At 41.0% G+C, this 26,372-nt stretch overlaps 1 protein-coding gene across 3 annotated transcripts in view; it reads left to right on the top strand.

Moving 5' to 3' along the window:
• Nucleotides 1-26,372, top strand: part of LOC109918227 (neprilysin) — a 175,322-nt gene that overhangs the window by 68,525 nt on the left and 80,425 nt on the right. For all 3 annotated transcript variants that reach the window (XM_048604661.1, XM_048604660.1, XM_048604662.1), the window contains 4 exons: nucleotides 13,267-13,347; nucleotides 13,426-13,521; nucleotides 19,173-19,291; nucleotides 19,959-20,024. In XM_048604661.1, coding sequence (XP_048460618.1) covers nucleotides 13,267-13,347; nucleotides 13,426-13,521; nucleotides 19,173-19,291; nucleotides 19,959-20,024 — 362 coding nt within the window. The remainder of the gene's footprint in view (nucleotides 1-13,266; nucleotides 13,348-13,425; nucleotides 13,522-19,172; nucleotides 19,292-19,958; nucleotides 20,025-26,372) is intronic.

Below are 26,372 nucleotides of genomic sequence, written 5' to 3' on the forward strand. Positions count from 1 at the left end.
AACCTGGAGAGCTTCAGGCTTAGAGATAGGGCATTTACACACTCTGTGACAAGTCCTCTGAAAGAAAGATTAAATCAGAGATAAACTAGGGAGATTAATTTTTCTGTTCACTTGTGGGACATGGGTCTCACAGGCTAAGCTGACATTTATTGCCTCTACCTAGTTACCTTTGAGGACGTAGTGGTGAGCAATTGGAGGAGTGGCTATTTAGTTGAGGCTGAGTTGCTGTGAAGTGTAATATTTTAAGTTTGTTTAATTTTACAAAGTTATTAATATGAAATGAGTTAAGGAAATTCTAAATCTGATAATAAACTTGGCAGTGCAAGTTATTATAAAGCTGTTCAGGTGAGAAGTTTCTTTCCTATTCAATGCACAATATATTATTCGTTAAGGGAGACATTGTCTAACTGCTAAAAGAACACATCGCTTAAAATCTATTGTGCTTCTCATTGGGACTTAATTGCACATTCAAAATTAGCTAATTTTTGGTTCCAGGTTAGGAAAGCAAAGTACAAAATAATAGGCTTTTGATGCTTTTTTTCAAAATAAATAACTGTGATATTTTGCTAATGCGATGCAGACAAGGAAAGAAAATGATCCCTGTTCTCATGCTGTTGATGTTAATATGCATTTGACTTATTTTGAGTCGAACAATTGGTTGGAGGTGCTAACCTTTTCCAAATAATGGACCAAATATTTTTAAAATCAGATATTTAAATGATAAAAAATGTTATTTGTACGAACATTGAATCAAATCAGTTAGATCAGGAGTAGGCCCTTCATTCTCTTACTACCGAAAAATCTATCAATCTCTGTCTCAAATATGTTCAATGTCTGAATATTTGTAGCTGTCTAGGATGGAGAAAGAGAAATGGTAACAGAGGGGTAATGCCAGTGGACCAGTAATCCAGAGGTCCAAGTTAATGACTGGTGGATCTCAATTCAATTAATATAATCTGGAAATTGAAGCTAATCTCAATAGCATTGACCATATAACTATCACTGACTGTTGTAAAAGCCTAAAAACCATAAAATGCAATGAAGTGACAGGCTCTGCAATCCAACTGATTTATCTTTAGCATCATTTACAAGCTGTTTTGGAATTGAGTTGAGAACTGGTCAGTCGTAATATTTAGCTGGTGTGATTGCCTTCGAAGAAAATTTAATTTTAGTTATTGGAATCAAGTGTCTGTCCATTTCAGTAAACTAGTCATGTTATCATGAAAAGAAGATTTGGGGCTTCCATTTTGTGATGAAGTACTTAAAGACAATATTTTTTCAAGGATGTGGAGATGTTGGTGTTAGATTAGTGTGGACAAGGTCAGAAGTCACGTGACACCAGGTTTTAGTCTAACAGGTTTATTTGAAATCACAAGCTTTTGGAGTGCTGCTCCTTCGTCAGTAGAAGACTATAACCTGGTGTCATGCGACTTCTGACAATTTTTCGTACAAAAGCCATAGAATTTTTAGGCATAGAATGGAGCTTTTGTGCCTGCTATGCCTGCATCAGATCTTTGATAAAGTTATCCATATATTCAAAATTCTTTTCTTTTTCTTATGGCCCTGTAAATAGTTTTGTTTCAAATATGTATTTATTTTTATAATCGCCATCAGTTCAAAATCAATACTGAACTTCTGACATACAACATAAATCTTTAAAAACTACAGGGAACTGTGCTGAGCCAGAAACAAGAACATAAGAAATAGGAGCAGGAATAGACTAGCTGAACTTTCAACCATTCAATAAGATCATCAGACTGTAGCCTTTGCTGCCTATTCCCCATGACCCTTGGGTTCTTTTGTTGATCATAAACCTATCTGACTCAATCTTGAATGTATTCAATGACCTAGACTCCACTTCATTGTAGGATAAGGAATTCCAAAGATTAGCACAACTCAGAAAAAGATATAACGCAGTGTGGAGCTGGAGGAACACAGCAGGCCAGGCAGCATTAGAGGAGTAGGAAAGTTGACGTTTTAGGTCGGGACCCTTCTTTAGAAGAAGGGTCCTGACCAGAAACGTCAACTACCCAACTCCTCTGATGCTGCCTGGCCTGCTGGTTTCCTCCAGCTCCACACTGTGATATCTCTGACTCCAACATTGGCAGTTCTTACTATCTCAGAAAAAGACATTCACTTCATTCTGACTTAAACAGGAGACTGCTTAGTTTGAAACTGTGCCTCCTAGTTCTAGATTCTCCAACGTGGGAAATATCCTCTCTATGTATACCTTATAAAGCCTTCTCAGGATCTTATATGTTTCAATCATGTCTCAGTTTTCAAACCACCAATTGTTTGGCCAATCTGCTCAATCATTCCTCCACAAGACAATCCTTTCATCCCAGGAATCAAGTTAGTGTACCTTCTCTGAACTACCTCCATTGCAAACATATCTCTCCTTATGTAAGATGATCAAAAAACAGTATGCAGTACTGTTGGTTTTAGCAAAGCCCAATACAGTTGTGGCAAGACTTGCTACTTTTATATTGTACCTCTTCCATAATGTGCAATTTCCATTTACCTTCCTAATTACTTGTTGTACCAGTAAGCTAATATTTTTGTGATTCATGTATGAGAATTTGCAGATCTCTCTGTAATGCAGCATTCCATAGCTTCTTTCCATTTAAATAATAATTTGTTTTTCTGTATTTCCCAACAAAACGGACATCATCACATTTTCCCACATATTGCTCCATCTGCCAAATTTTCACCGCTTGCTGAACCATGCTATCTGGAGAGTTTTTGTGTCCTTTCCCAATCTTGCATTCTTAGCTAACTTTGTACCATCAGCAAATGTGGCTCCAATAAACCAGGTCTCCTCATCCAAGTGTGATGTAGCTTTGTAGTAATTGTTGTTATTTGGCCACTTGGATTGAAGCTGGAGGAAAAATAGGCTTTTGTTTACAGTTCTGTAAACCTGACTTTTTAACAAAGGTCAGAAAGTTATTTTTGACCAAAGACTACAAAAAACATTTCTCAGAAGGCTCCTGATTTAAGTGACTCAATTTGTTACAGACAAAATTATTTGCTGCATATTTACAAAGTTGAGGTTTTATGATTTATTCAGAAATAGATGGTCTGAAGCTACCAGTAAGATGTGGTCAAATTAGGAGAAGTCACTCCTGCAGAAGGGCAGGTTTTTTTTGTTAATAGAAATCTCCAGACTGTGAGAGATTAGTTTATAGTAGTCTCCAGGTTGTGAGTGTTTAAAAGTCTCCAGGCTGTCAGAACTGGAGAAAGTGTCAACACCATCTTACTTGGAAGTTGAGTAAAAAAATCTTGAAGAGTTAAAAAGAAGTGTTGCCTCATTGCGATTGAATTACAGAATCATAGAATCCCTACAGTGTGGAAACAGGGTCTTCGGTCCAACAAGTCCACACCGACCCTCACAGCATCCCACCCAGAGCCATCCCGCTTAACCCACCTAATCGACACACCCCTGAACACTATGGGCAATTTAGCATGGCCAATCCACCTAGCCTGCTGGGTTTGGACTGTGGGAAGAAACTGGAGCAGCCGGAGGAAACCCACGCAGATACGCGGAGAATGTGCAAACTCAACACAGACAGTTGCCCGAGGGTGGAATTGAGTGACTGTGAAGGCTTCTGCTGGGGAAAGTGTGCATCTTTTTATTGTTTATATTAAGAACTTTTTAAATAGTCTCATATATGTAGCTTTGTTTTCTTTTGTGTAATAAACTTGTGTTCTTTTGCTAAAAGAACATTGGCTGCCTCTTGTGAACATGTTCAGTGACAGAACAGCATGATAACCAAACTGCAAAGGCAAAACTTTTGATCTATCAAGGCAAGTTTAACTCTGGGATCTGATATGTCAGATCAGACCAAACAGATGGGACAAAGCACAGTCATTAGGATAGATTGCAAACAGTTGAAACACCACCTCAGATTCCTGTGACATTTCACTGGTTGCAGTTTGTCATGCAAAACTTCCCCATTTATCCCAACTCACATTTCCTATCAGTTGGTCAAACCTCAATCCATGCTAATAAAGTAACTCAAACTTGATGAGTTCTTATCTTGTGTAGTAACCTTTCTGTATGGCTTTATTAAATACCTTTTGGAAATCCAAATAACTATGTTAGTGAGATAGTAGGAACTGCAGATGCTGGAGAATCTGAGATACCAAGGACCTATACACCTGCATTCCCCATACCGATGGCCAAAAGGCCCTCCGCTTCTTCCTGTCCTGCAAGCCCAACCAGTCCCCCTCCACTGACACCCTTATCCGCTTAGCTGAACTCATCCTCACCCTCAACAACTTCTCTTTCAATTCCTCCCACTTCCTACAGACAAAGGGGGTGGCCATGGGTACCCGCATGGGCCCAAGCTATGCCTGCCTCTTTGTAGGTTACATGGAACAATCCCTCTTCTGTACCTACACTGGCCCTAAACCCCACCTCTTCCTCTGTTACATTGATGACTGTATCGGCGCCACCTCGTGCTCCCATGAGGAGCTCGAACAGTTCATCCACTTCACCAACACCTTCCACCCCAACCTTAAGTTCACCTGGACCATCTCTAATACCTCTCTCTCCTTCCTGGACCTCTCTGCCTCCATCTCTGGCAACCACCGAGAAACTGATATGCATTTCAAGCCCACCGATTCCCACAGCTTCCGAGAATACACCTCCTCCCACCCACCTTCCTGCAGAAATGCCATCCCCTATTCCCAATTCCTTCACCTCCGCCGCATCTGCCTCCAGGATGAGGCATTCCACTCCCATACATCTCAGATGTCCTCGTTTTTCAAGGACCGCACTTCCCCCCCTCAGTGCTCGAGAACGCCCTCGACCATGTCTCCCGCATTTCCCGCAACTCATCCCTCACACCCCCTCCCCGCAATAACAACCAAAACAGAATCCCCCTCGTCCTCACGTACCAGCCCACCAACCTCCAGATCCAATGCATCATCCTCCGACACTTCCACCATCTGCAATCTGACCCCACCACCAAAGACATTTTTCCCTCCCCACCCTTATCTGCTTTCCGGAGGGACCACTCTCTCCGTGACTCCCTTGTCCGCTCCACACTCCCCTCCAGCCCCACCTCACCCGGAATTTTTCCCTGCAACCGCAGGAAGTGCTACACCTGCCCCTACATCTCCCCACTCAGCCCCATCCCAGGCCCCAAGAAGACTTTCCACATCAAGCAGATGTTCACCTGCACATCTGCTAATGTGGTATACTGCATCCGCTGTTCCCGTTGTGGCCTCCTCTACATTGGGGAAACCAAGCGGAGGCTTGGGGACCGCTTTGCAGAACACCTACGCTCAGTTCGCACTAAACAACTGCACCTCCCAGTTGCGAACCATTTCAACTCCCCCTCCCATTCCTCAGACGACATGTCCATCCTGGACCTCCTGCAGTGCCACAATGATGCTACCCGAAGGTTGCAGGAACAGCAACTCATATTTTGCTTGGGAACCCTGCAGCCCAATGGTATCAGTGTGGACTTCACAAGCTTCAAAATCTCCCCTCCCCTTACCGCATCCCAAAATCAGCCCAGCTCGTCCCCGCCACCCTAACCTATCCTTCCTCCCACCTATCCCCTCCTCCCACCTCAAGCCCCACCCCCATCTCCTACCTACTAGCCTCATCCTGCCCCCTTGACCTGTCCGTCCTTCCTGGACTGACCTATCTCCTCCCCACCTCCCCACCTACACTCACCTTTACTGTCTCCACCCCCGCCTCTTTGACCTGTTTGTCTCCTCTCCACCTATCTTCTCCTCTATCCATCTTCTATCCGCCTCCCCCTCTCTCCCTATTTATTTCAGAACCCCCTTCCCCTCCCCCATTTCTGAAGAAGGGTCTAGGCCCGAAACGTCAGCTTTCCTGCTCCTCTGATGCTGCTTGGCCAGCTGTGTTCATCCAGCTCTACACCTTGTTAACTATGTTAGTGTTCCCTTTTACCCACCTTGCCTGTTACATCTTCAAAACATTCTGATAAAATTACCAAATATCATTTTTCTTTTATAAAATCATGTTGCCTCCATTTGTATTTATGCTTTTCGAAATGTCCCCCTACCATCTCTTTAATAATGGATACACCATTTTATAATGACAGGTGTTAGTTTAACTGACCTATAGTTTTCTGCTCTTTGTCTCTGTCTTTCATTGAATAAAGACATACATCTGTGGTTTTTAAGTCTGCTGGCATATTTCCAGAGGCTAGTCCTGCTAGGAGGTCTCAGACTGGATCCCTATGCTGGCTGAGTTAGCTGCCAAAACAGTAGTGGCCCACTAATATGCATCCAAGTGACCTTCAGATGGGAACAGTTTGTCAATGATTCCTATTCTTGATGTAAGTCTATCAGTTCAAAAATTGAGTGCAGACAAGACAGCGAAGAGCGATGGTAGTTCTTTACAGCCAAATAATGTTAAAACTTAAATGGAAGAGCAATCAGTCAAAGTAATGAATTTTCTGGACAGAATGAAGGTCAATTTCTCACCAATCTTAAGAACTGAAAAGGCTGGGAACACTCAGTCAATCATGCAACATCTGTGGAGAGAAAGACAGAGTTAAATGTTCAGGTCCATGAACTTCCATCTGAAATGAAAAATTTCAGACAGCAGCTGCTGGTGTGATGGTTCTATTCTTACCAATTATACTTCCATTTGACTCATCTTTTACTTCTTTACTGGTCAGATTACCATCTTTTTATTAACCATTTAATGATTCCCACCTTCCATCCTATTGCAGACTTTCCATTTTCTTTTCCCCCTTTATCTTCTTTTCTGAATCTCTGAAACATATAACTTTTTACTTGCAGTACCTTGGATCATTGGTCAATTCTTTTTGCTTCTTTAGCTTCCATGTGTGCACCACATCTTCAATCTATATGAGCAGACTTTTACTTTCAAGCCACCAGTAATTTGTGCTGAAGCATTATCTTGAATACCACTATCAAGTCCCCCTCAGTCTCTTTTGGCTCAAGATAAATAGCCCAAATGTCTCGAACCTAACCTTGTTGCCAAACTCCCTCACCAGTGGAACCATTCTGGTAAATATCCATGGCACCTATTTAAAATCCATCTTGAAGTATGGTGACCAGAACTGGATTCAGTGCTCTGGTTGTGGTCTAACCAAAGATGTATAAAGATGGTCAACGAAAACAGGTCAGTGAAAGCAAGGAGAAAGGAATAGCAAGAGTTAATTAAACTAAATAAATAGTAATTAAAAGATACCATAAGCACTCAGATCTCACATCTGTTTAATTGTCCACGTGAAAGGCTTTCACTCACAGGACCTAATCTGAGATCGTACCTTCGATACTTTCCAGTTGATTTCCAGTACTATGGGAGGCCATTTCTACCACCTTGGAGATTTGTGCATCTGGGACACTTCCCATCAGTCTCAGAACGGGGTTCCCTGATGCTGTGAGGCAGCAGTGCTAACCACTGAGCCACCATACTGACCTTTGGTTGTGCTGATGGCAGAGCTTGGTCATAGATTCTTGCTGTGATTTATATCCATCCATTGCAGTTTTCAAAGTGTCAGTTCCAATTGTTCTAGCAATTTATGGCTTGTGGTAGAATGCATAGTGTACGTATTATAGTTTTGTACCTGAATAGTAGAAGATGTACATGGGTCTCCAGGTTGTTATGGCCCCCAGCCAGCCTAACCCTAGTGGGACCCTGTACTAACCCAAAAGTCCAGGCTTCATTGATATTTCCTCTTTGGGAGTACATGCAGTTAAAATAACATATTTACCGATTGTCCTATAAACTCACTTAGTTCACTAATGTCCTTTTGGAGAAGGAAATCTCCCTTCCTTACCCGATCTGACCTAATGTGACTCCAGACCCACAGCAATGTGTTGGTCCTTAACTGCCCTCTGAAATTGTGTCACAAATCACTCTATTCAAGACCAATTAGGGACAAGCAACAATTAGTATTGCCCACAATGTCCAAATCCTATAAAAGAATAATAGTTTTTAAAAAAAAAGCCTTCCTGCCATGCACATATATTGAGGCGGTTGTGGGAAGGTGATGAGGTTCTCACCTGCCATCCTTCTCCTCCTCTTAATTAAATGCCCTGCTGCCAAACGTACCATGGAGGAGCACATTAAATTCTATCCAACATTTCAGAGTTGTTCACGGAGACTCCTTATCATTTGAACCTAATTACAATGAGGGCACTTAATAAAAATTAGCTCTGAGATCAAGCTGCAAATCTATTGGAACAATATTTGAAATTTTGCATTAATGGCAATTTTACTTTCCTGTGTATTGTCACTTTTTTTGTTGCTATGGGAACTACAAGTAGGCTGTGGAACCTTCTCTGTCCTCAATAGCTCGGTGCCTGTTTAATCTATGGAAATTGTGGCTGTAGCTGTGAGGCATTTGGAAATACAGGTGATTAAAATGTCAAATTGAAGTGAAGCTTTTGTTGGCATTGGAACTATTGAAGCAGTGTGCTATTTGTGAACTGATCATCTTGAGCTTGAAGGGTTTTTTTAATAAAGCGGCTGTTGAAACATTGCTGGCTTTTCCAGTAGTGCTCTGCTACTGTGAGGAGTGCAGGTAAGCATACCGCTAATTCAGAGGATCATCTTCAGCACCTAGTACTCAGCATGCCAAATCTGAGGCGTGCACAAATGCGGACATTTATGTGCCTATTTGAAGGACATTTTGAGTGCATGTAGTGTGACCATTTTATGGCACACATACATTGTGAACCTATTGCTTCCATTTTAAGACAATTTGCACCGAATCATGGAATTTTACGGTACACGGGACCATTCGACCCATCATGTCTATACCAGCTCCCAAAAAAGCTACGCAGATAGTCCACTCTCAGGCCCTTTCTCCTTAGCTGTCTAATATATATCCAGCTCTCTTTTGAAATTTCCTGTGGAATCCACTCTACTGCTCTCCCAGACAGTGCATACCAAATCCTAACAACTCTCTGAGTAAAGAAGTTTCTTCTCATCTCACTCCTTGCTCTCTTTCTGACAATTTGACATTGTGGCCCCTATTTCCTATCCGTTAATTTGCTAAACTCTTTGTCATCAGTGCCAAGTCCTAAAAAATCTACTCCTATGTTCAAAATTGTAAGTTACCTACATTTCTATTTGGACTTATACATTATGAGGGTACGTTTTTCAAGACTTCATTGATGGCAGCTACTTGGTGTGCTGCCAACACATTTGGGAAAATGGTAGGCTCTTATTATGTTAGTAGCCAGTAAGGGTTTCTGTTCAACACCGTTTACTTGCAAAATTTTGGCCTATGTGTTGCTGATGACAAATTCTGTTTTAGAAGCCATCTGAGTTGGTTAATTCCAGGGGTGAAGAGTACACCATGTAGGCAGAATCTATTCATGCACCAGTAGTGAGTCCTGATGCTACATCTCTATTGATTATTTGGGAGACAGGATGATTAGAGGTAAAAATTTTTTTGGAAGTTGTGATTTTCATTATGCCGTCCAGGTACGTTAGCAATGCTTTTTCATGCATGTGTAATGGATGTTTTATAACATTTTATTAGTATTTTTTGGAGACTTGTGTTCTAAAGTAGATAGAACTATGTATGGCTTTAATTACACTTTGTTTTTCATATTGTGTGTTATTTGAATAATTGTTTACTTAGATTTAGAAGATGCTTTGAAAAAAATACCATTGGGTTGAATAGTTCAGTGCTTTAGAAAAGAAACAGTAGAAGAAAAAAAAAGTATTGTTGCATAATAATGTGTCCCATGATAAAGGAAGATAGTGACAGAAAGACAGGATAATGCAGAACATTAGTGGCTGAGTAAGTTTCTCTCAGAGAGAAGCAAGTCATTCAGAGAGAAAAGGCTTGTAACATCAACAGTGCAGTTTAGCAGTCTCCAAAACAATCAGGAAAGAAAAAAAAAGTCCTGAGTGACTTAGAAGTTAGTAAGCGAAGAGCTCCAGAAACAGAAGTGTTTAAGGTGTCAGGGAGGAAGACATCCAATAAGGCTTTTGAAGTTTATTCAAAAAGACTTTAACAGTTTATTTAGAAACCTCACAAAGAGACAATAATTATAGAACTCGGTGTCCCGTAAATGCAAACATTTGTTGGAAAAACAAACACAAATATCACTGTGCTAAATGAATAAAGAACATTAAAGTGGAAACAGCGTTACCCTTCACTGAAGTTTGACTACCTCTGAGGTTTTGTGAGGTAACAAGGGTGGAATCTTTGTTTCTGCTATTTGTAATATGATCATTTCAAATAATTCTGATCTGATATAATATAATATAGTTTGCTTATTCCAATTTGTGTGTAGTAAAACTTGATTTCCTTTTGTTTAAAATATATTGGCATCCTCTTGTGAATACTTTCAATAACTGACCAGGACAGTAAACAAATCATGAGAAAAGAGTGGCATGGTGGCAATGTCATTGGTCTAGTAATCCAGAAGTCAAGGTTAATGTTCTAGGGGTACAGGTTTTGTCAGTTTCTAGTCATTGATAGCGCCCAGGATGTTGATAGTGGGGTGTTCAGAGTTACAGTGCCATTGATTGTCAATGGACAATGGTTGGATTCTGTCAATTTGTACATAGACATTGGCTGGCATTTGTGTGGTGTGGATGTTACTTACCACATATTAGATCAAACCTGGATATTGTCCAGGCCCTACTGCATTTGCACACAGACAGCTTCACTATCTGAGGACCAGTGAGTGGTGCTGCACATTGTACAATTATAAATGAATGCCCTCAACTTTGACCTTATAGTGGAGAGATAGAACATAGAACATAGAACATTACAGCGCAGTACAGGCCCTTCGGCCCTCGATGTTGAGCCGACCTGTGAAACCAATCTGAAGCCCATCTAATCTAAACTATTCCATTATCATCCACATGGTCACATGAAGCAGCTGAAGGTAGTTGGGCCTAGGACACTACCCTCAGGAATGCCTGCAGTGATGCCCTTGAGCTGAGATAGCTGAACTCCAATAACCAAACCCAATTCCTTTGTGCTAGCTATAATTTCAACCAATAGAAAGCTTTCCCCTGATTCCCACTGACTTCAGATTTACTAGAGCTTGTTGGTGCTACATTCATTCAACACTCCTTTGATGTCAAGGGCTGTCACAGTCATTTCTGCACTTGAGATTTTTATTCCATGTTTGGACCAAGGCTTTAATGAGGTCAGGAGCTGAGTGGCTCTGATGGAACTGAACTGACAATCAGTGAGCAGGTTATTGTGTGAGTGCTTTGGATAGCATTGTTAGTAGCCCTTTCCGTCAGTTTACTGATGGTTGAAAGTAAACTGATAAAACAGCAATTTTCCATTTTGCTGGGTAGATGGCAGTGTTGTAGCTGTACTAGAATAGCTTGACTATTGGTTGGCCAATTCTGGAGCACAAGGTTTGATTCTATTGCCAGAATTTTGTCAGGGCCCTTAGCCTTTGCAGTATCCAGTGCCATCAGCTATTTCTTGACATCCCGTGGAGTGCGTTGAATTGGCTGAAGACTCGTACCTATGATGCTGTGAACCTGTGGAGGAGGCCAAGATGGATCATCTACTTGGCACTTCTGGCCGAAGATGAAACCTAATCTTTTTGCCAAGTGGCGATTCTTCATATATAATTATAGACAATGAGTTTCAACAGATTGCATTCCACAGTTCGTCAGTGACAAAAGCTTTACAGATATTTGCTTTACAGTTAATGAAGTACTTCTGAAATTTGCTAGTCACTGTTGTAAGGCAGGAAAACAGCAGTTAATTCTCCCTCAGGAATGTCCTACAGGCATTGATGAGGTAACAATTAGATCATTTCAGGGATGCTGATTGACTTATAAATATTAGCCCAGAGTACAAACCATAATTCCCTTGCACTTCTTTGAAACAACGCTGTTGTACTTTTTACAGATAGGGAATTAGTATATTGTCTCATTAGTAAGACTGCAGTAACGTTGCGCTCTGTCAGTATTTGAACTTAAGAGTATCAGCCTGGATTACGTGTTCTGCTTTTTGTTATTGGAATTGAACCAATGACCAATTCTGACCCAAATATGAGCATCCTACTTATTGAGCCATTGATGATACCAGGCTCATGACTTCAGCTCATGTTAGTCTAAACTGTGTATTTCAAACAACTTCATTTAATTGAACTCCAAACAAATTGCCATTTTAGAACTACCAATTATCTGTTAACCAGTGACTTCCAAGATATCTATGGTAAGTAACATTTTGCATTAAAAGCATGGTTTATTCTGAGAGGAATTGGAGTTGAAGGTCATTCTCTGTAACCTGTTAATTTATAGCTTGTTGGAGAATTTGCATAGCTGAAACTGCTTGCGAATTCCACATGTCAGCAGAGGTGAGTTTTAAACTGTCCTGATGTACTTTTAAAGCTTTGTATCTGCATCCAGTAATGGAATGCAGTAAACATAGGGTTTGTTGTACTGCTGTTAAGCACAAGTAGATTAATTGCTCTGGAACTGACATTTAGTGTGAAGGCAGCAATACAGTCCAGCTAGCATTGTCAACTTTCTAGGATTGTTCTGTAGTCTAACCATAAGCCTATTGCAGGGAGTAAACAGCAATTTACTGAGAACAATCTCAGGAGAATAATTGTGGTTGCTTTAATTTCCTTTGGAAGATTTCTTATTTTCTAGTTTGTTAGTTAACAAAAAGAAGTGGAAATGAGGAGGAAAAACAGCTGCTTGATTGGGTGATACATGACTATCAATCAGGAAATAACATCATGAGATTGAAAAGTCTTCACTCCCCAGTTGGACAGGGGTTGGTAGGACATCATGATGATGCACCTGTTGGTAAACAATATGGAAGTTTGGAGAGCAGTTGGAGACCGTGTTCTAACACCTACAGGAATACATCCAACAAGAGTTGACAATTGAAACCCAACACCTTGTATTCTGATTATGCTCCTTCATTGTAGATTGACAGATAGTTGCATGACTCAAAGAGCAGTGGTAAACTGCAGGATTTAAAAAAATAACAACTCCATTGATTTCCAATAGTTCAATAGAAGAGACACTCATTAAGAAAATCATTCAGATAGTACTGGAAAGGAGTTACAAATCAAAGGCAGTTAAATAATTTTTGTTGCAGGCCATCCATTAAGTGATTGAAGGAGAATTAGGTTTGAGGTGCTGAATGGTCAATTCTCCTGCCTATTGTTATTATGGTCATTGAGCTTGGGCAAAACAATTTCATACCATTAAGTGGTAGTGGAAAAGTTCTTGGAGCAACTTGAGGAAAACATGTCTCAGTTGTTTTGCTGAACCTAATTTTTCTTTGATTCCAGATGTCCTCGAGAAGCCAGACAATGGAGATCCTGACGCGATTAAGAAAGCAAAGACACTGTATAAATCGTGCACAAATCAAAGTGAGTGGCCATGGATAATCTCACCATTTTCATGTATGCCTTGTTGTGCACTAATGTCTTTCCTTGTTTTTACTTCAGCTGCCATTGAAAGCAAAGGTGGGAAACCATTAATTAGCATGCTGACCGGTGTACTCGATTGGCCAGTCGCAACAGACAACTGGGATGAGAATTATGGTAAGATCAAAACATGGTTTTACAATGTTTGATGAATTTTTACATTTATTTCAAGTTGTCAAGTTGAAGAAGGGAAATCCCAAGGGTTAAAATGAACAGCATAGAATCACAGAGGCCCTACGGTGCATGAAGAACCCATTGAGTCTGAACTAACGCTCCGAAGAGCAACTCACTCTGACACAGCCCCCTAGCCTATCCCCGTAACCATAGATTTACCATGGATAATCCACCTCGTCTGCACAGCCCTGAACATTATGGGGAAATTTAGCATAGCCAATTCACCTAATCTGTGTTTATTTTGACTGTGGGAAGAAACTGGAGCAGCTGGAGGAAACCCATGGGTACATGGGGAGAACATCTACACACAGTCACCTGAGGCTGGAATTGAACTTGGGTCCCTATTGCTATGAGGCACCATCGCTAACCACCAAGCCATTGTGTCGCTATCACTGTCATCCATTGAACAATGTGTTCATGCTAGGTTTTCAAGTCCATTCATTGCTGCTTTCTAATGAGATCGCTGCTGTTTGCTTTGCACATAAATAATTTGGATTCTAAAATTGGAGGTGTGGCACTTTGCAGACAATGCCAACATTGAGGGCCATGTGGCAAACTGCACCAAAGTACAGGAAGACATCAAACAGTTTCAGACCACACAAATCAATGAGAAACCAAGATGACCAACGCAAAGTGGTGATAGCTGGAGGCTGCTTAGTGCTTGGAAGCTAAGGTTTTAAATGTAATAACAGAGAAAAGACACCAGGGAATGTGGACACATCAAAAAGTAACAGCATGTTGTTAAGATCTTAACGGTGTAGAGCAGGAGCTGAGAATGGCCAGGTTAATAATTTATGGCTGAACTAATGTCTAATCCTGAACCAAATTCTCCAACTCTTCACACAAATGTTTGGGAAAGGATGTCAATGCATTGGCAGCCTTCAGAGAAGGTTTACCAAACTACCTGGGATGGATGCATTACCTTATGAAGAACAATTAGTGAAATCTTGTAACCACTGGAATTTAGAAGGGGATGAGGATGACTTAGAATCATAGAATCACACATTATTGAAGAGGTCCTTCAGCCCATTGAGTCTGCACAACAAAAACCAACTCCAAAAAAGCCAAAAGAACTGCAGATGCTGGAAATAAAAATAGAAACTCATTCTGAAGTGTCATTGGACACAAAACATTAACTCTAATTTCTCTCAAAAAATGCTGCTAGATTTGCTGAGTTTTATCCAAAAAACAAAACCAAATGTACCCTAGTCCTACTTTTCAGCACTTGACCCATTGCCTTGAATGTTATGACATTTCACATGCTCATCCAAATACTTATTAAAGGTTGTTTAATATCCTGCCTCAACTATCCTCCCAGACAGTGCAGTCTAGACTCTCACCACCTTCTGGTTTTTTTTTAAATTCGCTCATGGAACGTGGGCATCGCTGGCAGGCCATCATTTATTGCCTCTTCCTAGTTGCCCTTGAGAAGGTGGTGGTGAGATGCCTTCTTGAATCGCTGCAATCCATGTGCTGTAGGTTGACCCACAATGCCCTTGGGGAAGGACAAAGTCAGAAGTCACACAGCACCAGGTTATAGTCCAACACGTTTATTTGAAATTACAAGCTTCTGGAGTGTTGCTCCTTCAGGTGAAATAAGGTGACCTCACCTATTGAAGCAGCAGTGCTCCAAAAGCTTGTAATTTTAAAGAAACATGTTGGACTATAACATAGTGTTGTGCAACTTCTGACTTTGTCCAACCCAGTCCAACACTGGCATCTCCACATCATGGCTATTAGGGACAGAGTTTTGGGATCTTGACCCAGCAACAGTGAAGGAATATATTTCCAAGGTTAGGATGGTGAGTGTTTTGGAGGGGAACTTGCAGATGGTGGTATTCCTGTGTGTCTACACTACCCTTGGCCTTCCAGGTGGAAGTGGTCATGGGTTTAGAAGGTGCTGTCTGAGGATCTTTGATGAATTCCTGTCACGCATCTTGTAGATAGTACACACTGCTGCCACTGTGCATCAGTGGTGGATGGAGTGGATTTTGTGGATGTGGAGCCAATCAAGGGGGCTTTTTTCTGAATGGTGTCAAGCTTCTATAAGTGGTGTTGGAGCTGTACCCATCCAGACAAGTGGGCAGTACTCCATCACACTTCTGACTTGTGCCTTGTAGCTGGTAGACAGGCTTTGGGGAGCCAGGAGGTGAGTTACTTGCTGTGGTATTTCCAGTCTCTGACCTGATCTTGTAGCTTCTATTTATGTGACAAGTCCAGTTGAGTTTCTGGTCAATTGTAACCCATGAATGTTGACAATGGGCAGTTCGGTAATGGTAACACCAGTGAATTTCAAAGGATAGGATTAAATTGTCTCTTATTGGAAATGGTTACAGCCTGCATTTGTGTGGCATGAATGTAGCGATCAAAATGTTTTCCTCAAATCCCCTCGAAACCTCCTGCCTTTTCATTTTAAAGTTATTCCTCCTTGTTATTGACCCTTCAGCCGAGGGAAAGCTGTTTCCTATCCACCCTGCCGTGCCTCTCATAATCTTTTACAACTTAATCAGGCCCCCTCTCAGCCTTCCCTGCTATAAATTTGATTTAAAGTTTTGATTGAAGTATATACAATCCTGGCGGGTCTTGACAAGGTGGATGTGGAGAAGATGTTTCCACTTGTAGATGAAGTTAAAGCTAGGGATTACTGAGGTTGTAGACATGCTCGCAGAGCTGCTGGGTTTGGTTGCAAATGTTTCTGCTAGGTAACATCTTCAGTGTGCCTCCCGTGAAGCGTCGGTGTTCTGTCCCGCTTGTTATTTATATGCCTCGGTTTGCTGAGGTGGTTCGTATTACTTCTAGTTTTGTTGCTTAGTGGTTTGTACACATGGTCTAATTCAATGTGTTTTTTAATGGAGTTCTGGTTAGAATACCAGGCCTCCAGGAATTCCCTGGCTTGTGTCTGTTTGGCTTGTGTGACTATGGATGTGTTGTTCCAATCGAATTCGCGTCCCTTGTTGTCCGTCTATAATGAGACAAGTGAGAATTGGTCGTATCTTTTGGTGGCTAGTTGGTGTTGGTGTATCCGTACAGTCAGTTTTCTTCCGGTTTGGCCTATGCAGTGTTTCTCATAGTCCTTGCGTGGTATTTTGTATATTACAACGGTTTTGTGTATGGGATCCTTTACATTCGTTAGTAGCTGTCATAGGATGGTTCTTGGTTTGTGGGCTACCCTGATACTACACACAGACAAAGAGAGACACACATTCGACTGGGACAACACATCCATAATCGCACAAGCCAAACAGAGACACGCCAGGGAATTCCTGGAGGCCTGGTACTCTAACCAGAACTGCATTAAAAAACACATTGAATTAGACCCTGTGTACAAACCACTCAGAAACAGAACCGGAAGTGGTACCAAACACCCCAAAAAGCTGAGGCATATAAATAATAAGTGAGACAACAGAATTCCAACGCTTCACCAGAGGTGCACTGACGATGTTACCTAGCAGGGTGACGAACGTTTGCAACCAAACCCACCAGCTCGGTGAGCATGTCTACAATCTAATCCACAACCCAAGCTACAAATCTTCTCAAAAACCCTAGGGATTGCTGTTGCCATATTAGGGTTTGCTGATTTAACACAGATGAGGGGAAGATTTCCCGAGTGTCATGAGTCTGTGGAACTCTCTTCATGAAAAGAGAAGTCTTTGAGTATTTTTAAGGCACAGCTGGATAGATTTTCAATAAGGAAAGGAGTGAAAGGTTGTCGGAGATAAGAGGAAATATGGAGTAATCAGATGAGCCATGGTCTTATCAAATAGTGGTGCAGGTTTGAGGGATCAAGTGGCCTATGCCTAATCTTAATTCTTATACAGATTAAGGTCATAAAATTGCAAAGTACTGGAGTGCATTTCGAAGGAATATAAACATCACATAGAAGGAAAGTGTTACATATATGTACAACATTGATTAGTATGATGCACAGACCTACCCTGCCTATTACCAAAAGTGCAATGAAGGACTGAGCAAGGTGCAGAAGATGACGACAAGACGGTTACAACTTTGAGACAATGCAAGAATCAGAAAAAATTAAATAAAATGGAATGTTATTCTCTGGAAAAGAGTAGACCATTTTAAAACTTTCTCCTTTCACCGTAAAAATATGTCCCCTGGTTTTGAACTCCCCAGCCTTGCGAAGAGACTCTTGCTATTCACCTTAACTGTGCCCTTCATGATTTTATACTTCTTGCATATATTGCTGACCATGATTTCTAACTGATCCACCTCTGTAGAAGGATGTCTTGGAGCTGCTCCATAAAATCCTTAACCGTGGCACCGGTAAGGCAACACGCCATCTTGGAATCATGTTCTAATGACAGAAACATCTGTCTGACTCCCTCAATATAGAATCCTCTATCTGTATGTCCTTCTATTCCTCTTTCTGTCCACACAACACTCCCAGCCTGCCATGCAGGCGCGCGTGTACACACACACACACACACACACACACACACACTCCCATGAACTTGTGCCTGGCTACACGCTAACTAGTTTCCAAAATGGAATAGATTGGCAAGCACCTTAGACTCAGCGGACTCCTGCACTACTTGCCTGGTTCCCCTAGACTGCTTGGTAGTCACCTATTCTGCTCTGCCTGTATGCTTCTAATCTGTGGTGTGATCACCTCATTATACCATAAGACTTAGGAGCAAAAGTTGGCCATTCAGCCCATCATGTCCTATCCATCACTCAATGAAATTGTGGCTGATCTGATAATCTCCCTGTGGGGATATCAGTTACAGTCTTGGGTTAAGATCACAACAGTGACTCTAGCATCTGTTCAACTTCTGAAACCTGAAGCTCAAGCCTGTATAGATGGTGACACTTCCTGAATTTGTGTTTGCTTGTATGTCCATGACTTGCCATATATTTCCACATGGCCCCACTGACTTGCCATACTATAATTTAAATTTATGAAGCAAACTTCATAATATACTTCACTGATCTTAACTTTATTTTCCTTTATTATTTTGTTTTACTCTGGTTTGATTTAGTTTTACTTCCCTTTTGTAGTGTTCCACCCTGAAATCCAAGTCACTGCTACTTCTTTATAAATGATACATCATTTTATTTTATAGCTATTTAGACTCACTCCCTAATAGCAGCTTCTCACCAGCTAATTATCTTGCAGATTTCCTGTGAATTTACTGTTGTGTGTTTCTCACTATCAGTCTCTCTCAGTGCTATATTCAGAATTAAACCACTCCTCATTCACCACGCTATTGTAGAATTTGCTGCCACCTCTATTGGTACTTTGTTCAGAATGAAACTATTACTTGCTCTCTGCGCTCTTTTTAAACTTGCTGCCTCCTCTCTCGGTGGTGTGTCCAGAGCCTAATGGTGAATCATCATCTGAATCAACCTGAAATGTTAACTCTGTTTAATTTCTTCACACATACTGCTTGGCATACTGAGCTTTCTCTGCATTTTCTATTTTCGTTTCAGATATATGTCGTGATATGTATTTTTATTAGTGACCGACTTCCTATAACCTGCTCAAGGGTTTTTCATTTGCGTCAGATGAGGGAATATTTTTTGAACTAAAGGTTGCCCAGTTGCTGTCACTATGTTTTGTATTTGCTTTCTCATAGGTAAAAACTGGACACTTGAGACAGTCATTGCAACTTTAACAGCCAGATTTGGAAAGCGTGTCATCATAGACTTTTTTGTTGGGACAGATGACAAGAACTCCAATGTTTACATAATCCATGTATGTGACTTCATAAGGTTCTCTTTTGCTAAAATGCCATTTTGTTGCATTCTTTTACAAAGTAACACTTTAAGCATAGCATGCACATTTCAAGCATACTTTTTGCCTAGTTGAAAAGATCACACTGGGGTAGATTTTATAAACAATGTATCCTCATTGCAGACTGCAAGGAGGAAAGCTAAGAGAGGAGGATTGAATATGTTAAATAAAAACTGAAAGAACTGTGGATACTGTAAATCAGGAACAAAAACAGAAGTTGCTGGAGAAGCTCAGCAGGTCTGGCAGCATCTGTGAGGAGAAATCAAAGTTAATGTTTTGGAGCCGGTGACCGTTCTGAGAAAGTGTCACCAGACCCGAAATGTTAACTCTGATTTCCCTTCACAGATACTGCCAGACCTGCTGAGCTTCTCCAGCAACTTCTGTTTTTGTGTTGGATTGGATATGTTGTTTGTCGAAATCAAAAGAAGGGGGAACTATAATTCTGCCAGCAAGTTCTGGAGATTCACTGCTTAATTCCTAATTCACTGAACAGGCCAATTCACACATTGCTAACAGCACATATTGTAAACACATTATTACTTTTTCATTGATGTCTATGTCAAGGTTAGACCAAAAGTTTGCAATCAACAAAACATTAAATGTACTTTAACTTTTGGTGAATTAACAGATTGATCAACCCAGCCTAGGCTTGCCTTCCCGGGATTATTTTGAATGCACTGGTGCTTATAAGGAGGTATGTAGTATTCTTATTATGTTTCAAATGGTTTTTAATCTTGTACACAGACTATAACGCAAATCAAACGTTAGGTTAGGGAGATATTTGATGGAATAAAGAAAAAGAAACTGTTTCCTTTAGCAGGAGTGTGTCACAGATTTAAGACAATTGATAAATTAATAATAAGCTAAATCTAGAGGAGACATGAGGAGGATTTGTTTTGATTTAGAACGCAGTCCTGAAAATGGTGGTGGGAACAGAGTTGGAGGTAATTTTCCTAAGGACTTAGACTGATTAGTCAGAAAAGAAACAAAATTGTTGTGTTATTGGGAAGGAGAAGGAAAGTTCAATGAATAGGGTTGCACCTTCAAAGACTCAGCAGTGAGATGATAGGTTGACTGGCCTACTCATATGTTGTGTAATTCCATGAAGCTCGAATCCAGCACACTTATAACAGCCAGTATCCCAAATCACATCTCACCCCCTTGGTCACACTGAGACTTAATTGTAACTTGAATTATTGACAAACTTAAGCAAGAGGCTAAGTCTTCAGGCACATCAACCTTCTCAAGATTAGCTGATTAATTCCTCACTGGAAAACTTAATAAAAAGATTAGTGCCATATTTAGTTTTTGAAAGACCATGGATTATCTATATGAATGTATAAATTAGGAGCAGGAGTAGGCTATTTTATCCCTCAAAACTGCTCTGTCATTCAGTAATATCATGACTGATCTAATTGCTCCACATTCCCACATACCCCTGTTAACCTTTTAACCCTTTGCTTCTGAAGAATCTATCCACCTGTACCCGAAATACATTTAAAGAATATGCTTCCATTGCGTTTTGAGGAAGAGAATGTCAGTATTAGAAATGCAGGTCCCTTAATCATCAACTTTAAGGTATTTTAACCAATCTGTTCAGATACATGTCAGGGACAGATGGGACTTGAACTCCGGCCTACTGGGCCAAAGGTAAAAGTGTCAACATTAACAGCTTCTCTTATTGTTGTTTCTTGTTCACATGTCATACATATGGAGGTTGCAGACAACAATAGATAGATTTAGTGAGTGCACAAAGGCCTGGTAGTTGGAGTGTAGTGCGCAAAAATGTGAGGTTGTTCATTTTGCCAAGAATAATGACTGCAGAATTGTAAAATGAAGAGGTATTGTATTGCATGAGTCGCTAAAAGTTAGCATGCAAGTGCAGTAGGTTATCAAGAAGGCTGATGGAATTCTATCCTTTATTACAAGGGAATTGCACATAAAAGTAGGATTTTACTCTTTAGTTATACAAAGGCTTTGGTGAGAAAGTATCTGGAGCACTGTATGCAAATTTGGTCTCCTTTCAGAAAGGATATAAATACATTGGTTCAGATGTTGTTCACCAGATTGATACCATGAATGATCAGGTTGTCTTATGAGGAGGGATTGGACAGACTACACTTGTTTAGAAGAATGAGGGCTGAATTGATTGAAGAATATAACATCCTGAAAGATCTTGACAATGGGGATCTAGAATGGATGTTTCCTCCAGTGGGTAAGACCAGAGCTAAGGGACACCATTTAACAAATGTAGGTCCAAATTTTAGGACAAAGTTGAGGCAAATATTTTTCTCAGGGGGTTTTGCTTCTTTGGAGTTCTCTCCCTCTGAAGGCAGAGGAAGTGCAGTCATTTTTTTTTTAAAGTGGAGGTGGATGCATTCTTGTTTGGCAGGAGAATTTAAGGGTTATCAGCATTAGATGGGAATGGACAATTCATAGCATGAACAGATCAACAATTATCTTATTGATGGCAAAGCAAGTTCAAGGAGCCCCATGCCTATGTGTGCTCCTAGTTTATGTTCCCATGTATATCCAGGGGGCTTGGGGGAAGGGAAAATGCTGGGTGTGATGAGGGAGAGCTTCTGGTGAAAGGGAAGCACCCCTGCTCACCCTTTGCCCAGCCTCCAGTATAACAGGTTTCAGCTTCCCTGCTGTCGGTAAAATCCGGTGGTGGTGGAGAATGTCCTTGACTTAGCTGCTTCTGGGTCTCAATTTGTCACTAGAGAGAGATCTCTGTTGTTAATATCATTGTGGGGGCAGGAAAGGGTGGGTAGGTGGTGGGCACAGCAATACTGTTATGGCATCCCCACTTTTACCTCTCCACTAATCTGCCTCCCATCCCATCATTTGGAGGGGTGGCAGTTGCTGTAACACTTTGGCCAACATTTCCAATGTTTAGTCTCATCAAGATTACCTTCTGCTCCAAACTATAGCTGTTAAATTTGGAACCTACTTTGGTTTTAAAAAAAAAGGCACAGGCTTAACATATGGAGCTTTATTCCTTAAAATGAAGTTGACAGTCTTTGTTGATCACAAGCCTAAGAATCAGTTTTTTAATGAATGCAATTACTGGAGATCATTTGTTCTGTCTTTGCAGATGTTACAACGTTTAGGCTTTAAACTCAGTGAGGCATTAGAATGTGAATGTGGCCAGCATTACACATTGCTATGGGTTCTATTACTGGGAAAATATTCACTTAATAATATCGCAGTTAGTTCAGAACGTAACCTTGGGCCATTGAAAGCAATGAGTATCTCTGGAGATTCTGAAATATTTATTGGCTATGTTAAATGACAAATGGGCAATAGTTTCAGCCACATTTCATACTTTTCTAAAACATACACAGAATAGCGGAAGGATGTTTGTCGGACTGGAGGCCTCTGACTACTGTTGTGCCTCAGGGGTCAGTGCTGGGCCCATTGCTGTTTGTTATCTATATCAGTGATTTGGATGAGAATGTACAAGGCATGATTAGTAAGTTTGTGGATGACGCTAAAATAGGCTGTATTGTGGACAGTGAGGAAGGTTATCAAAAATAGCAGCAAGATCTTGTTCAGCTGAGGAAGTGGGCCGAGAAATGGCAAATGGAGTTTAATATAAATAAGCGTGAGGTGTTGCATTTTGGAAAGTCAAATCAAGGTAGGAGTTTCATACTGAATGGTAGGGCCTGAAGGAGTGTAGTAGAATAGATGGACCTTGGAGTTCAGGTGCACGGTTCTCTGCAAGTGGAGTCACAAATGGACAGGGCAGTGAAGAAGGCTTTTGGCACACTGGCCTTCATCAGTCAGGGTATAGAGTATAGAAGTTGGGAAGTTACGTTGCAGTTATACAGGATGTTGGTGAGGTGGCACTTTGAGTATTGTGTTCGATTTTGGTCACCTTACTATAGGAAGGATGTTATTAAACTGGAAAGAGTGCAGAAGAAATTTACAAGGATGTTACCAGGACTTAAGGAACTGAGTTATAGGGAGAGGTTGGACAAGCTTTCATTAGAGCATAGGAGACTGAGGTGGGGATCTTGTAGAAGTGTACAAGATCATGAGAGGCATGGAGAGAGTCATTTTTCTAGGGCTGGGAAGTCGTGGACCAGAGGGCATCAGTCTAAGGTAAGAGGGGAAAGAATACATGGGAACCTGAGAGGCAACTTTTTTACATATAGAGTGGTACATATATGGAATGAGCTGCCAGTGGAAGTGGTTGAGATGAGTAGATTAACAACATTTAAAAGGCATTTGGATGAATACTTGGACAGGAAAGGTTTAGAAGGATATAGGCCAAGTGCAGGGACATGGGGTTAGAGTGGATGGACATTTTGGTCAGCATGGATCAGTTTAGGCCAAAATGCCTGTCTCCATGCTGTAGGACTCCATGACTCTATGACTCTAATTGTGGAGAAACTCAGCAGGTCTGGCAGCAACTATGGAGAGAGAAAGAGTTAACATTTCGAGTCTGGTACGACTCTTTTTCAGAAAGACCTTTATTCATAATTTCCTAATCGTTTGTAAATTGTAACCTTACGGACACGAGGGGCCAAGTAGTCTAATCCTGCTCCAATGTCCTCTGCACAAAAAGAATGACAATCTCAAACAATTACCAGCTCAACAGTCTACTCTCCATCAGAATTAATGTGTTGGACTGCATTGTTGACTCTGCTATCAATCACCAATGAATTCTGTTATGTGTAGACATCTGAGGTCCATGTGTGGCTGCAACTTCTGAAACTGGTTGACAGTGCTCCAAATGCTGCCAATATTCTGGTCACTGTGCAGAGGCCCTTGGAGCACCTGCAGGTTAGAGGTACATGGCTTAGTAGCAGCACTTAACAAAGAAATAACCTGCTCACTATGACTGAGTTTGGGTTCTCCCAGAACCATTCAGCTGCTGGCCTCATTACAGCTTTGATCCAAACATGGAGGAAAGAGCTGAATTTCAGAGGGGAGGTGAGAGTGACTGCCCTTGTTATTGAGGCACAATGTATCAGCATATGGCGATGCACCCTAACAGGACTGGAGACAAAGACAATCAGGGTGAATGTTTGCCACTGTTTGGAGTCATACGTAGTACAAAGTAAGTCATCTCGGTGTCAGAATTGAGAACTGAAGGAGGTCCCCAGTCCACTGTCTTTGGTCCAAACATCTTTATCTGCTCCATCAATGAACTTCCTCCATCACAAGCTCAGAAATGGGACTGTTTGCTGATGATTGCACAGTGCTCAGCACCTCTTCAGATACTGAAGCAGACTGTGTTCATAGAAGAGACCTGGACAACATCCAGACTTGGGATAATAAATGGCAAGAAACATTCATGCCTTCATGCAGGGCAATGACTCTCCAATAAGAAAGATTTAACTATATTCTTCAAATTCAATGGCATTGGCATCCCTGAATACCCAAATATCAACCTCATAGGATTACCATTATTTAGAAATGGGACAGAAGAACCAATATACATACAGTGACTAGAAGAGCAAATCAGGTGTTAACAATCTTTGAGCGAGTAACTCACCTCCTTTCTGCCCAATGCCTATCCGCTGTCTACAAGGCACATGTCAGAAGTGTGATTGTATACTCCCCTGGATGTGCCCTGCTCTAAACAATACCCAAAAAAGCTTGACATCAATCGGGCAAAAGCAGTTCACTTGATTTCGCAACTCATTCACCACCTTCAATATTCCCTCCATTCACCACTAGCACAGCCAGGAGTATGGGTGATTTACAAATGCACTGCAGTAGCCCACTAAGGCTTCTCCAGCAGCATCTTCCAAAACCATCACCTTTACCACCTAGGAAGCCAAGAGCAGCTGATGCATGGCAGCAGCACTACCTGCCAGTTTACCTACAAGGCATTCGCTATCTCACCAGCCTTTCATAGATACTGGGTCAAAGTCCTGGAACTCCCTTGCTAACAGCTCTGTGGGAGTCTCTACACTTGAAGGAGTACAGCAGTTCAAGAAGGCAGCACACAACCCCTCTCTCCAGGACAATTATGGATCCACAATAAATGCTGACCTAACTAGCAATGCCCTCACCCATGAATAAATAAAACAATAATTCATTTTGTCTTGTCAACATGTTCTTCTTCAGTTGTAGAATACTCACAGATTTCTGTTTTCTTTTCTGTTGCTTGTTTATTTGATTTCTTTGTTCTCTTTGCTTTTCTATTTTTTTCCTTACTTTTTTCTTTGTAATCATATTTATCGTCCTCTTCTTTTTATCATCTTTGTGCATTATGTATACCTTTCTAAATTCCAACCTTGCATTTGCAATTTTATTCATCTGTGGTGTATCATTTTTGGATGTGCTTTTTTTAAATTGGGAGATCCTACAATCTATTGATTCCCCTTTAGAAGTATTCCCTACTATTCTTCTATCCCTTTGTATGTCAAAATTTGTTTTGTTGTGCAGCTTATCTTCCCTGCTTCCATTTTTGCCTTCCTTAAATTTAAAGGGCTATTTGATAGCTTTGATTCTACATTAACTGATTCTAAAGAACTTTATGTTCTGTATAGACTTCATTATAGCTTGAGGCAGTGTACATACCCAGTCTGTCATCATGAAGTTGATTGTCAACATTATTATGTAGCACCATGCGTTGGAGATCATCGGAGGTGGGAGACATCTCCAATTTAAACATTTCTCTCTGTGTTACTTTGGTGACTTTGTTCAGCTAAGTAAGATAAAGACAGTGATACAACTGTTGTGTAGCAAACCAGAAAATGTGTAGACACGTGATAACTTTTCCAAAAGTAGTTTCAAGCCTTTAAATGATAGTCACCTTTGAACCCAATAAAAGCTGTTAATAGGCTGCATAGATGCACTTTGCAGCTGTGCCTGTGAGCAAGTTAATACAAGTTGTCCACTTTATCCTTGGTATAGAGGCAAGCAAGGCAAGTAAGATAACAAGGTGTAGAGCTGGATGAACACAGCAGGCCAAGCAGCATCAGAGGAGCAGGAAAGCTGACATTTCGGGCCTAGACCCTTCTTCAGAAATGCAATTAAGACAATTGTTTCACTGTGGCAGAGTTCATATTGTGAGCAATAA

This window comes from Rhincodon typus, chromosome 13 (genome assembly GCF_021869965.1).
Source record: "Rhincodon typus isolate 14 chromosome 13, sRhiTyp1.1, whole genome shotgun sequence".
NCBI lineage: Eukaryota > Metazoa > Chordata > Chondrichthyes > Orectolobiformes > Rhincodontidae > Rhincodon > Rhincodon typus.